This window comes from Chenopodium album, chromosome 11 (assembly GCF_948465745.1).
Source record: "Chenopodium album chromosome 11, dcCheAlbu1.1, whole genome shotgun sequence".
Taxonomy (NCBI): Eukaryota; Viridiplantae; Streptophyta; class Magnoliopsida; order Caryophyllales; family Amaranthaceae; genus Chenopodium; species Chenopodium album.
The window spans coordinates 8,330,015-8,344,382 of record NC_137844.1 but is presented as its reverse complement, the minus strand read 5'-3'; the positions used below and the strand labels follow the sequence as shown (position 1 = coordinate 8,344,382).

General features: G+C 40.8%; 1 protein-coding gene and 1 pseudogene across 1 annotated transcript; one reads left to right on the top strand and one right to left on the bottom strand.

Moving 5' to 3' along the window:
• Positions 1-2,830: 2,830 nt before the first annotated feature.
• LOC145566214 (pentatricopeptide repeat-containing protein At2g20540-like) lies at positions 2,831-4,490 on the bottom strand (annotated as a pseudogene).
• A 1,914-nt stretch (positions 4,491-6,404) lies between these two features.
• On the top strand, positions 6,405-7,448 carry LOC145568458 (18.3 kDa class I heat shock protein-like). The gene has a single exon (XM_081627879.1). The coding sequence runs from the start codon at positions 6,497-6,499 to the stop codon at positions 7,007-7,009; it is 513 nt and encodes a 170-aa protein (XP_081484005.1). The 5' UTR covers positions 6,405-6,496; the 3' UTR covers positions 7,010-7,448.
• The last annotated feature ends 6,920 nt before the right edge of the window (positions 7,449-14,368 follow it).

The window sequence follows — 14,368 nt, the reverse complement described above, 5'->3', positions numbered from 1 at the left end:
AGTTGTGGACTTGTGATACTAAATTATATTGCATCATTTGGCTTAAATGGAAATTAAGATTCTTGAGAATGGTTGTCATTATCCACTCATACAAGACATCACAAAGTATCTGACATTTACCAAACGGTGCTAGGAGATTATTTGCTTTGCTATATATATGTTCTAGTAACATATGATGAAAAAAGACAGTAACTTTCTTTTTTATTCTTTTGTATTGCATTCGTTTTTCTTGTATTATCATCATCATAAATTATTAAAAGTTTTGTTTACATTAGACCACAAATAAACTACACACTATTGTGGTTGTCTTCGTTGTATCTCCAAGTAAATTTTGTGATACCCGGTGTATTTAATTAGGGTCGAAATATTACTTTGGGAAAGTGATATCATTCACGCCTCGAAGGTTTTCGATTGTTGTTAATTTCCTTCATCTTTGTGACCCTTGTTTTAGTAAAATCTTCAACAATAAGTCAATGGTCGCCATCAACTTTTTTTTTATTAATATCACTCTTCCACCTCATCTATGCCCAATCACCATGTCCAATTATGCCAGCGTAGTATCTTAATTAAATATTTTTCAAAATACATATCATGACAAGTGATACATTCATATTGTTCATTTGTTTGTCCACCTTTAGCCAAAAGTCATGGTCATGACCTAGTCATTAGATTTTTCTCTTCTAAAGTATTTTTTTTTTTTCAAAACCTTTTCTTTTTCTAGAGGATGTGTCCAATCAATCAATCAATCAATCAATCAAAGCCTTAATCCCAAAAGTGGGGTCGGCTAACATGAACCAAATTTGATTATTCCGTGTAGTCATCAACATAAATCTTTCTCCTCCATCCCTTACGAGTGGGTTTCCCGCCAGTGGGTTTCCCGCTGCCAGTCCCAAGCCTGGATAAAGGAGGAGGGTTACGGTAGGCCAGTGACAGCCAGTATAAAACTTCGTCACATCCCATGACATGAGCCAAACAGATATTCTAGAGGATGTGTCCACATCAGCTAAAATCCCCATAAAAAAGGATAGATATCCTCCTTGATATTCATACTCTTAAATGGACAGCCAATGGGGATGCTCTAATGTTTTATCACTTTTGTACTATTTTCTAGATGAAACATATACAAATAGCTCAAGGAATGCTGATTAATTCGCTCTTTAACAATGTCATTTAAGAGTCTGAAATTAACTATTTACTTCTCTTTCACAAGCGAGAGAGACGTAAATGGTTGGGAAAAAGTCAGTTTCAGTGAGCTACTAGTAACAACTCATTACACCCTTTTCAAACACTCCATTACAAAGCTAAGTTGATGGCAACAAAGCTTGTCAACAATTTTTACATCAAATTTGAAGCAAGCAAAAAAATATCTCTACTTCCTGTATTTCTGAACTCGAACAGATTTGCCATTGGTTACAGCACAGATCACTTATATTATCAACAAACTATGGAAAATACGTAATATCTGTATAAGCTAAGATTCATCAACTATGCACCAAACGAATCAAGCAAAAAGTAGCCTCAAAAGATCTTTACATATAACTACATAAAGATGTCATGAACTTAGTATGTGCTTGCATTATAATATGACAGAAACATAGAGCATATATATCTATTTACACATTCAACTTTCAGGTCCACTTCCTCCAGATAGACACAGATGCAACAAGTTCAGACACTTTGAATACCAGATTTGAAGGAGATGCCTTCAGAACAGACAACTTGGTAAGGTGATAATGCCACGGTAAGCTCACTTCAGGTAGTAGAAAAGCATTTTTTCCATCCGAATTAGGCCTCCAGTGAAGTTTTAAAGGTCACTATTTCACAGATCGACAAAAGAAATGAGCTACAATGATTCCAAAGACATTATCGACTGCATATAAGGGGGCACATTCACAGGCTTCTGCCAGTTGGAAGATACGGAGTCTGTGAATGTAATAGATTCCTGGAAATTGAAATTGGGTCTGCAAATGCCTCTTCCCAATTGACCTTGAAAGATAACTTTGCGTCAAATTCTGCAAAGTAGCAAACAGCAGAAATTAAAAATTGATTATTGATTACCTATAAATAGCAACATTACCATGAACAATGACAAGGTAGACGTGCAAGGAGGATATACTACATCTATACAAATTTCTCAGCTTCTAGACAAATTGGCCATAATACAAATACTTCAATATGGAAATGTCATACACTATAGTGTGAGAAATCATAGGTTTAATCTCAATGGTTGCAACATACATTCTAGGACAGCCAGATTTGAATAAGCAATGTGTTGGCATTAAGGAATGACTATAATATCAAGAAAAGTTATTTCTTACAGGAAAGGTCCCTGTATCTCTATTGGTGCAAGATCAGTGCCATGATGAAGCTTCATTATGTAATAATAATATATTGAATATACGAAAAAAACAATTAGGAAGTTATATTGGATATATCTGATGGCTGATGCAGTTCACCTAAAAAATGATACTGAACTGATGACTGTTAAACATGCAAAATTGCCTAAATCCAAAAAACTTTGTGAAATCTACTATTCATCCAAACAAGTTAATTTTAAGGAAGACAACATCTTAAAAGCAGAAGAAATCCTTACACTGAATTTCTCGAATCAGCATTTTGTACGGGGCAGCAATAGCTGAACTCTGACTTCAGATTTATATTATCCCAATCAATCATAATCAAGTATGCCACTGATGATGCTAGACTGTTCTGCAGATTCTCACTTCTCAAATATTATAAATTTTTTACACAGGCACACAGCTACGTCACCCAATTTGATTGTCAATACAAGAAGGAATAGTACTCCTGGCCTACAGAAAAGCTCCACCATCTATAAGTAAATTAGCTCCTCACTTGTATCATGATCATTGTCATCATATCTGATTTCATTTGAGAGTCTATTTAGCATCTCATATATCGAAGTGGTATGTATATGTATAATATCACCAGCCATGAATTCATGAATTACTTCGTTTATCTGCACCCAACTCCTGCTGTTATCATTTTTTTAAGCCTGTCTCAATCATATTCTTCCATATAGCCACCTCTCCCCATCTTCTGGCCGTGGCATAATTATTTGACATTGAGACAAGATACTCCTCAATTTTCTCCAGGTCAGGTTTCATGATGAGTTTCTGAGCTGCATAGGAAGCAATGTCAGGATTCCTGTGAATCATACATCCACAAAGAAGTGTACCCCAAACTATATCATTGGCCTTCATAGGCATAGTCTCTACAAGCCTTTGTGCTTCTTCCAAGAATCCTGCTCGACTCAAAAGACCAACCAGACAACCATAATGCTCGATGTTGGGGCTAATTGCCCATTTTTCTTCCATTTCTTTGAAATATCGACACCCCTTTTCTACATATCCTCCACGGCTACAGGCCGAAAGAACCCCCAAAAATGTTCTGGCATCAGGCTTTACTTCACCTGAATTTTGCATCCATTCAAAAACCTCTAAAGCTTTCTTAGCAGATCCATGTTTACAATATCCCATGATCATGGTTGTCCATGAAACTATGGTTGTTCTACATGGCATTTCTTTAAAGATCCTACATGCATCTTCTATCACTCCACAATTAGCATACATATGAATGAGGGCATTGTGTAAACGTACACGACTGTCTCGTGTCATCCCATCAAATGCCTTGTTAACATAAGAATGAATCCATTTTCCGGTGCTTAAGTCCCCTAACTCAGCACATACCGACAAAGCTACAGTTAGTGACGCCTGATCCAATTCCAAACCTGCTCTTCTCATCTCTTGAAACAACAATAAAGCATGCCTATACCATCCATTTCGAGCACACCCCGTAAGCATTGTAGTCCAAGAAACAACATTCCTTACTGGCATCCCATTAAAGATTCTGACCGCCCCATCAAAATCCCCACACCTGATATGCCCCGAAAGCAATGAATTCCAAGTTACAGGATTTTTTTCATCAGGCATTTCCTCAAAAACCTTATAAGCATTCACAAGACCAACTTCATCTCCCAACCCCAAGTACAAATTGATCAAATTGGTCCTAACAAAACTATTCGAGTAATACCCATTTGACAAAACTCTCCCATGAATCTGTTCTCCCTCTCTGAACATCAAAGATCGCGCGCAAGCACTTACAAGATTAGAATATGTGTATTCATCAGGCACTAATCCTTCTTCATACAACATTCTACAATATAATTCCACTGATTGTTGTGGTGTTTCACTAAGTGCATAACCTCTAATCATTTGATTACAAACAGTGGTTGATGGGCTAGGCATTTCCTCGAACACCTTGCAAGCATTCCGGAAACACCCATAGGTTGTATAAAGTGAGATCAGCTTAACAATGAGGAAATTTTTATGGGAAAAACCATTGATGAGAATTTGAGTGTGGATTTGGGTTACCTGTTTTATGGAGTTACAGGTTTTAAGGAGAGAGAAAATGTGTTGTTGGTGAGCTCTTAAGTTGATTTTAATGGCGGGAATAGCAATTGCAACAAACATTTTGAATTCACAGTCAATACAGAGTAGCTCTTGGACTCTTAGGCTTTCAAACTTAGATAGTTAGATGTCTCCCTAAAGAGATGTCTCCTGAGAAACTTTCCTAAACTTCTAAAATAGAAATAGACTTGGCAATATTGACTCGTACTAATATTCCGTCATTAATCATTATTATCCAATCTAATTGTCTAAACTATGCAAAACTAGGAATCATAGACGGGTCAAAACTCGACCTAAAATTTTGTCCAAAACACGAGTCAAGTTTTATCCAAACCATATTGACATTGGGAATTCATACTTGTATATTAAAAGGAAAATGATACTCTCTCTGTTCCTTTTTGTTTGTTACAGTATAGGGGGATTTTTTTTTTTTTTTTTTTTTTTTAATATTTGGTTACAAGAAATTATGGGGGTGAAAAGGGTAATGTTATTTTAGTAATTGTAACTTAGTGATAGTAAAAGTGTGATTTGATAATACAACTAAAAATAGATTAGGCAATCTTAAAGGGATGCAAACTTTAAGAGACAATGGGAGTACTAATTACTGATTAATAAGGCAGGCAATGCTATCAAATTTAACTATTGTATTAGGGCCAATTCTCTTCAACTTATTTTCAGTTTAGTTCTTAATTTCCTTCTCTCATAAAATATTCAGTTCAGTTCAATAAATTAGAACAAGCCCTAAGAAGGAAAACACTACTAATTGTTAAACACATAAATGCATTATATACTTACCAGTAATACCTAATTTTTTATTTTTTATTTTTATTTTTTTGTTTTTAATACCTAAGATAATTAATTATGCATAAATGCATAGGGGTGAAAGTTCGATTTGTGGTTTGGATTATAGCCAAAATCGAATCCAATCCGAATTAATTCGGTTTCGGAAATCTCAATCCGAATCCAAACCAAATTAAGGTTCAATCTAATCCAAACCAAACCGAATTAATTCGGTTTTTCAAATTATAATCCAATCCAAACCGAAATTTGTTCTCTTTCTTTTGCAACATTCAAACCCGAAACCCGAACTTCACCCAGAAAATTCCTACTATCACTCAACCTTTTCTTGTTAACTACATTCTTTGTGATAGAGTAAGATATTGAGAAAGGCAAATTGAGAATTAGGGGTTTTTTTTTTAGTTTATATATGAAAGGGGAAAGTGGTTGGATGCTTTGAAAAAGAAAATTGGGCTTAAAGTAATGGGTCGAAATTTGGTTTGTAATTCGGTTTTTGGTTTTTTTAAACCCCAAACTGAATCCAATCTATAATCCATATATTCTAAAATTTTTCCAAACCGATCCAATCCGAATTAAAAAAAAAAAAAAAAAAAAAAAAAAAAAAAAAAAAAAAAAATCTTAGTTTGGTTTTCGGTTCAGTTCGGTTTTAATCCGAATTACTTTCACCCCTATAAATGCATAATATTATATTATTATATAACAAAATTTTTATTATATAGCATTTTACAAATTAAAGGTTGAGTATTTAATCCCTACTATTCCATTTGTCTACTAGAGGTAATTTGGGGAATGGTTCCCCTTGCACTCAAAGTATTTAGCTGAGCTAACTTGGGTTGATTTGTAATATACTAAGAGAAATAGGAGAACTTGTAATTGTTTTATTGTCAAATTCATCATAAAAAAACAATTACCAATTCCAATAAATTGAATTCAAAATACTACATAAAAGTAGAGAATTAACCCTTAATTTTAACCATTAAAGCAAGACCTCATTACGATCTCCAAGACGGTAGATTCTAAACAAATCACTTTAGAACTAAGAACCTTAGTTCTAAACAAATCACATTTACACACTAGTTAGTGATGAATGATGATAAGGTAGGTCCCAAGATGACTAAATAAAGGCACTAAAAGCTAAACTAACCCAGTCTCTCGATTCTTCTATACGTTCTAGTACATCACTACTATATCAAACCATGTTGCTCCTCAACATTATTATGTATTCTCATCTCTGATCTCTCACAAGCATTTCATCAAACACATAGCGAGCAATGTCACTAATCCCCAGAAACACCTCCAACAATCCAACCCCTTTCACCCCATTTTCCCAAAACTTCTGGGATCACTTCTTCTCCCATGATTTCCCTCTCCACCCCTTCACAAACTTCCCACTCTCCCCTTTTCTCTCTCCTCCTCGCACAATCCCATACTCGGAACTCGCCGTTGAAACCTCCGGCGATGTCAGAACCCGGCTGGAATGCAAGGAGATCCCTGAAGCGCACTTGATTGTAGCGGAATTGGCCGGAGTTGAGAAGCACGAGGTGGAAGTTGCGGCGGAAGATGGCGGGTTTGTTAAGATAAGCGCCGTTGATGGGAGGTTCTCGTGGCGGTTGAGGTTGCCGGAGGATGCGAAGGTTGAGTTGATGAGCTTCTCAATTGAGAATGGTGTGTTGACTGTTGTGGTTCCGAAGTTTGTAAGGGAAATGATGTGGGATTGGGAGAGAGGGGATCATGATGGAGGGCGAGATGTTAGGGTCGTTGAAATTACGGGCGAAGATGAATAAATCGGGTACAAGTCAGTTTTGTCACGTCTACGACTATTTAAAGAGTTTAGGGGAGTTACTTACATGTTAGGAGTAAATGTTTAACATGTTGAATGTTTGTACTCTCGTTATGTTGTGTGTAGTGTATAGGCTTGTATTTACAAATGTTATGTGTGTTGACCTCAGTTAAAAGGTGGATTATGTGAGTGTTATGCATAATATGGAGTACTATGTAGTATTTATGATTGTTGTGTACTTGTGTGGTACTAGTTTCAGATTTGCTAAAAGATTATGGAATAAATTTTGTGTTGTTTTCACCCAAAAAAAAAAGAAAAAAAAAAAATTGTGTTGTTTTTAGAGGTTAGCTTGTACCTTACCCAATTTTATTCTCCGGTATGAGTTAGTTCTTTTGTGCAATTGTGCGTAATAATAAAGAGTCGGGAATATATTAGGTGATCAAGGCATTAATTAGACTCTTTTATTGGTAGAGTGAAGAATGTCATGTTAAACTCTTTCCCATCCAAATTTCTCATGAAAATTTCTACCTTATATTTTAATGTAGAGTACATAATAAAGCTTCTCTAAAAAACTATGTAAATAATAAATTGTCCCTAGAAGACAAGTTTTACTAATAGTCTTGTATCGATAAAAAGCATATGAACGTGTTATTTACTCCAAAATAGTAAATGCAAACACAAAAATTTCGGTGGTGGGATAAAATATTAAGCTTAGGGCATGTTTTATTCTGCTTAATTTCAGTTCAGCTCCAATCAGTTCAGTTCAGCTCCTAATTTCCTTATCTTATAAACAATTCATTTCAATTCAGTTCAGTTCCAATCAGTTCAGTTTAGTTCAGCTCCAATCAGTTCAGTGAATCAGAACAGACCCTTAGTGAATCAATCCATGAACTGGCGTATTGATTGTAGTTAAATCAATTGCATTTAGCTTGTTAAAGCATGACTACACCAGTTTGTTAGATATAACTTGCCCAAATCTCTTATTTTCTTTATAAACTACAGACTAACACTTCTAACAAATCTTGTTTACTTTGTCTGAAATAAAAATAACTTGTGTTTCGGGTAAAACAATGGGACCTTCGGCAAGTTCCTTCTGAGGTGGCTGAAGACTGGGCTCGGTCGAAATAATGTTGGGCCGAGGATTTCCTGCACAGTAAACACACATAAACTAGCCTCGGGGGTTGTGCCGAGGAAGTCCCCTCCGATGCCGAAGTCAGTACAATGTGTAGAGAGAAAGTTATGCAAGAGAATTAATTGCTTGAGGCTTGATGTGAATGAATGTAAAATAAGACAATTGAAGGCTTTTATACCTTCGCATATGAGGAGAATTGGGCCTAAAGTCAAGTGGGCTTGCCACATTGACCGGACCTTGACTTGACATGAATTGGAGAGTTGAACCTTTTGACCTTGGGCTTATAATTGAATCATTTATGGACCGGGTCCAATTAGGCTAAATTGGACCCTAAACAACTTGCCCCCCAGACCCGATTTGGAAGTATGACGGATCGGGTTTTAATTAATAAAAAGGAGGGAAGTAAATGATTTAATTAATCCAAAAAATTTGAATTTGATCTGTAATTAGTGAAGTAACGGCAGTTTGGATGATAATGGAGGAAGTTGGAAGGATAATGGGCAGTTAATTTGGAGGGAGTGTGTTTAACAGTTACTTAATGGAGGATTAATGAGAAATTAAAGGCGCGGACTCCCAGAATTCCCTTTTCTGGCAATATACACCGCATTTCGCACTCTCTCTCCTCATTTCTTCACCAAAATCACACTCCAAACTCGCTTAAAACCCTTGATTCCGACTTGGAACTTCGTTGAATCCCCGAAATTAAGACTTTGAAACTGAAATTTGCTGCTCCCAATTTGTAGATCGGCAAATTTTGCTTCGGATTAAGGTAATTTATTCGAATAAATTCGCTTTTTCTTGAATTCCAAAGTACCTTCTTTTCTTTCGATTTTCCGCCATGGTTAGAGGTAAGACCAGACAACCTCGGCAGCCTCGGCATCCGAGGGACCGAGTTAGTAGCTGGAATGGGGAGAATCCTCAGACCACCTAGGAAGGAGGAATAATAGCGGTGCCCCTCTCTTTAGCGCCTCCCCGAGGAACAAAGGAGACGAGCGTTTCTGGACAGGGGGAACCTCCGGCCGCCGCGCCTTGGGAATTGCCCCCTGGGTCTGTTGAGTGGCTGTACGACGAAGCAAATTCGGGTCTGATGACAAATGCCCCTTATTCCTGGTGGGTATGGAATACTGAAGCCTACCACCTCGCTGAACAGATCGAGTTGTACTATGGCATTTTGGAACAGGATGGGTATTGGTGCCGAATGCCTACTGCAGCGGATAAAATCCATCGTCCACCCCTAGGATATGTGGGGGTGTACACTCGGCAATTGCAGTACGGGCTTCGGTTCCCTTTGCATCCCTTCGTTAGGGACGTGCTGATAAAGTACCGCATTTCCTTGTGTCAGTTGACACCTGTCAGCATCCGAAGGGTGATGACGTATTTATGGGTGTGCCAGTTCTACGGCCTTCAGCCGAACTTGCACTGTTTTAAAAGATTGCACAAGCTGGTGCAGAATACCCAGAGTGGGTATGGCCATCATGTCTCTGGCTGGTGGCGAATTGAGAGTCACCCACAGTATTTGACAATGTGGCCGAACGACTCTTCAGACAAGGACTGGCGAGGCCGGTGGATCTGGGTCAGGGCTCCTTCGGATCCCGAACACCCCTACTATTTTGGGCTCCTATATATCTGTCTGAACCTGATCCGAGCATGGAGGACCTCAGTCCCGAGGAGCCTGGTGCCGAGAATCACCCGAGCTACAAACAGCTGAAGCTCTTCGGGAAGAAGGAGAATCCCGGGGGGACGGATCGATTGAAGTTTGTGCCTGAGAATTGGCTGCCTGAATCTTTCTATGCCTTTCAGGAGCCATTACTCGCTACTGTCGGCCTCAGCCGAAAGTACCAAGATGGTATGATCCTCCGGCTGGGGCCGAGGGCTTTAAATTATTGCTTCTGCTTTATGCCTTCGCACTTTCAGCATCTTTTTCAATTATACTGATGTGCTTTAACATTGTTTTCCAGAGTTGTACGAGGGAAACATCAAGATCAACTACGAGCGTTTAGGGATCGACGCTGAAAAGGTCGTGCTGAACAACGCTCCTTCAATAACTGACCCTAAAGATCACCCTTTGCATATGCACTCTAACAAGCTTCAGATTGTTCTTGCTGCGGATTATCTGAAGCAGAAGCCTTGGTGGGATAAGCGGGATCCTCTCATTCGACTTACCCCTGAAGAGGAAGAGGCTGCTAGGACTGCTGCCGAAGTAGCCAGGGTGGTTGAGGCCTTTGAGAGTGGCGAAGGACCCTCTGGAACCACTAAAGCGCAAGAAGCAGAAGTCGCTGAAGACGAGGCTCTGCTAAGAACCTCGGTGAGCTCTTCAAACTTTGACTTGGCGTATTTTTTTTTTTTGCTTACCCTTTTCCTGCCCCCCCCCCCATTTTCTGCAGTTTGAAGAGGAAGGCAGAAAAAGAAGAGAAGGGAAAGCACCCGTCAACCCCGAAAACCTTTCTGAGTCTGAGACTTCGAATTCGGATATGGACGAGCAACCTCTAAGAAAGAGGAGAAGAATGGCGGTGCTGGGCCCTGATCAATTCATGGTCAGGCCGATACCGGGGCTCAGCATAAGGGAGCCCACTGAAGGCAGGATTCCGCCGAGGGCTCCTTCGCCTCCTGTGAACCCTCCCCCCAAACCCCTCCACCACCTCCAGTAACTCAAGATGTGGAGGTGAACTAGAAGACCCCTGATCCGAAGGAGGGGGTAAGGGAGGAAGCACTGAATGCAGGAAGTGCTGCTGCTGCTGAGAAGATTTCCGCTGAATGGTTCGCAGCGGATCTTCAACGAGGGCTAACGCCTTCATTCATCAGTCCGAAGAGGAGGTAGAAGTCGTTAACCTCGGGGAAGGCTAGCTGGGCTCCACTGATGAGATAAGGGATGAAGTTGAACCAACCCATGCTAATGAGGTTCCTTTGTCCTCCCTTCCTTCTTTCGAGACGTTCCAGTCGGGCGACATGGGGTTTTCAGCACCCCGCATCCCCATCCCTGACAGTGCTCGAGCAGTAATCTGGGGACAGCATCGGGAGGAGGCTGCGGCCTACTTCAGAGACTGTTCCCACTTATCTGAAGTGGAACGGGCTAGAGAGTGGTCCCTCAGGGCCACTACTGGAATTGCTGAATCAGGGCCACAGGTCCCAGATCCCGCAAGAGACAACCAGAGGCTCCTGATGCAGGTAACTTGTCTCAGTGTAGAATCTGCTTCAGTTCACTTTCTTTTTTTTAACTTCGGCTGAACTGCGTCATGGATCTGCAGGTTGTGCACAATCATACTCTGACTGTGGATATGATTGACTCTCTCCAGCACAGAGTTGATGTGGCTGAGGCAGAGGCCAAGCTGGCAAAGCTGCAAGCTGAGGAAGCAGATGAGAAGCATGCGGAGGCTGAAAAATACGAGAAGAAAGCCGCAGAAGCCCTCCGCACCTTCTGCGCTGAGATGGAGAACCATGTCATGCCCGCTATACTCGAAGGCGAGAAGCTGCTGAACGAGTATGGGGCGGTTGACATCCCCAGCTTCCGAGCCCGAATTGAGCGCAGAATAAAGGGGGAAGTCCATGCTCGGGTAGCTGGCCGAGAACAAAGGCTGCAGCAGAGGATCAACGTCTTGGAAGAAAAGGCAAGGACCGTTGACTAGGCTATGAGAAATAGAGAAGCTTAGCTCTCCGAGGCTCAAGGTCAGAAGCTTCAGGACCTGAGTGCCCAGCTGAAGGAAAAAGAGACGGAACTTTCCTACGCCAAAACTGCTGTAGAATTTGTTCGGAGTCGGCTGCAGACTCAAAATGATGAAGCTACTAGAGTTCAGCTTCAGCTAGGCGAGGTCCAGGAACAGCTGAGGGTTCAAAAGGAATCCTCCTCTAAGGTTGTCGCTGACTTAGAGCAATCCCAGAAGAACTTAGAGGAGGTTAAGAAGAAGTTAGCTGATGCTGAAGCCCTGCTGAAGGTCCGTGTCTACACCAAGGTCGAGTATGAGAAGGGCTATGAAAATGGCTACAAGGTGGCTAGGGGAGACTGGCCCTTCATGCTGAGCCCAATTTGAACTGGGAGCAGTGTGAGAATTGGGCTGAAAATGCCAATGACCCTCACATGATGTACGCGAGTCAGGCTGAACTGGACCTTGAACTTCGCCTTGATGCATAAGAGCTGGAGGAAGCCATAGAGAAGGAGGCTGAGAACAGAGAGAGAAGCTCAGACGATGGTTAAGCCTGTCTCTTCTGTAGCTGGAGCTGAAGCTACCAAGGACTCCAGCGAAGCTGAGCAGCCTAACCCTTTAGCTGAAGCCTAGGAACTCGGACAGTCGTCTTCAGAATCTAGCGGATCTACATGTACTTAACTTCTGACTTGCTGCTTCTGAAATTTTTTTCCTTTTGTTTTGCTTCAGCTTGCCTTGATGTATAAAAACTTTAATTTTTGCCTTGTACGCATTCGGCAGCTGTAATTTTCCACTTGTGGGCGACTGCCGATGTTTTATTATGTTCTGAACACTTAGTTTGATGTAGCTCGGCTTGGAAGATTCTAGCTGATGGTAATCTGCATTTGTATGCTTATTGCCCCCCCCCCCAGAAATCTGAAGGCTCTGCCTTCGGATTTCTAAGACGACTGCTTGTCCCTTTTGATTTGGGCGAAGCTTTTAATGTTTAAGGAATTTCAAATACTTCGTGCTATTATTCCTGGTTTTCTGTTTATCTGAAAGAATGGATATCTGAGACATAAGGCCAACTTAAGGCAATGTCCCAGACAATAACCCTCTGGGGTACAGGGCTCAGTTAAGGCAAAACCCCAGATTCGTCCATGGACTCATTGCCTCGGATAACAAGTCTTACCAAAGCGTTTACTTTGGCTGAAAGACTGTTTTAGGCGAGTTTGTCAGCAGTCCGAAACCTTGTGCCTTAAAGGCGGAGGCTCAAACGGTGCTGAAGAAAACCCTTAAAAAGTAGATAGAATAAAGAAAATTGAAAGAATAAAAATTTGCAAGTATTTGTAGAAATAGTGGCTCTGAGGCCTTTCATTAATAACTGAAAATGAACTTACAAAGATTGTTTTGCCTCGAAAGGCTTACACTTGATACTTCTTAAGTACATTAGCATTCCAGTGATTTCTCAGATTAGTTCCATCCAACTGGCGAAGTCGATATTTACCTGGCTGAAGCTCATCATAAATTTCATAAGGTCCCTTCCAAGAGGCTGAGAGTTTCCCATAAATTTGGCTTTTCTGAACAGCTGCAGCATTCCGAAGGACGAGGTCTCCAATTTGGAGAGGCCTCACATGAACCCTTCGGTTGTAAAACTTGCTGATTCTTTGCTTGTATGCAGCCATTCTGTCTCTGGCCAAGTCTCTGTCTTCGTCAAGGAAATCGACGAATTCCTTCATAAGTTGCTCATTCTCAGCCTAGAAGTGGTGCACTTCAGGCTTTCAGAACCGATTTCCACTGGAAGGACGGCTTCGGCACCATATACCAGCTCAAAAGGTAAGTGGCCCGTTGCCTCTTTTTTAGTTGTCTGAAGTGACCAGAGAATTCCGAGAAGTTCTTCTAACCACTTTGACTTTTGATCTTCAACCCTCTTCTTCAAAGCATTGAGGATCTGCTTATTTGCAGCTTCGGCTTAACCATTGCTTTATGGATGACACACTGTAGAGTATGCCAATTTAATGCCGAACTGATCACTATACCGCCTCAGCGGAAAGTTGTCGAATCGCCTCCCGTGATCAAAGATAAAAAGCTTCGGAATACCGAAGCGAGTGATTATATTCTGCCAGATGAATTTTATGATAGTTTGCTCCATGATGTTCGAGGCTGCTTCGGCTTCGATCCATTTGCTGAAGTAGTCAATGGCGACTATCAGCCATTTTTTCTGGTGTGGGGCATCCGAGAAAGGACCCAAGATATCCAACCCCCATTGAGCGAACGGAAGCGGATTCAAGATCAGCTGAAGATCCCAGGCTGGTTGGTGGATTCATGGTGGGCCAATAATACCCTGCCCTTAGTGATTTGTGGGCCAAACTTCTTCCCCCGATGTGGTTCCCACAGATGCCGAGATGGATTTCCCGAAGGATATAATCAGCATCTGTTGGTCCCACGCATTTTAGCAGCGGGGCTGAGAAGATTTTTTCAGCAGTTCCCCTCTGAAGACAATGAAGCTTGAGCTGGTCCGCTTCAGCTTGGAGGCCAAAATTCTGTCTTCGGAAATTTCTCCCCGAAGTTTGTAAGCTAGGATGGGATCCATCCAGCTAGATTCATGGTCGAC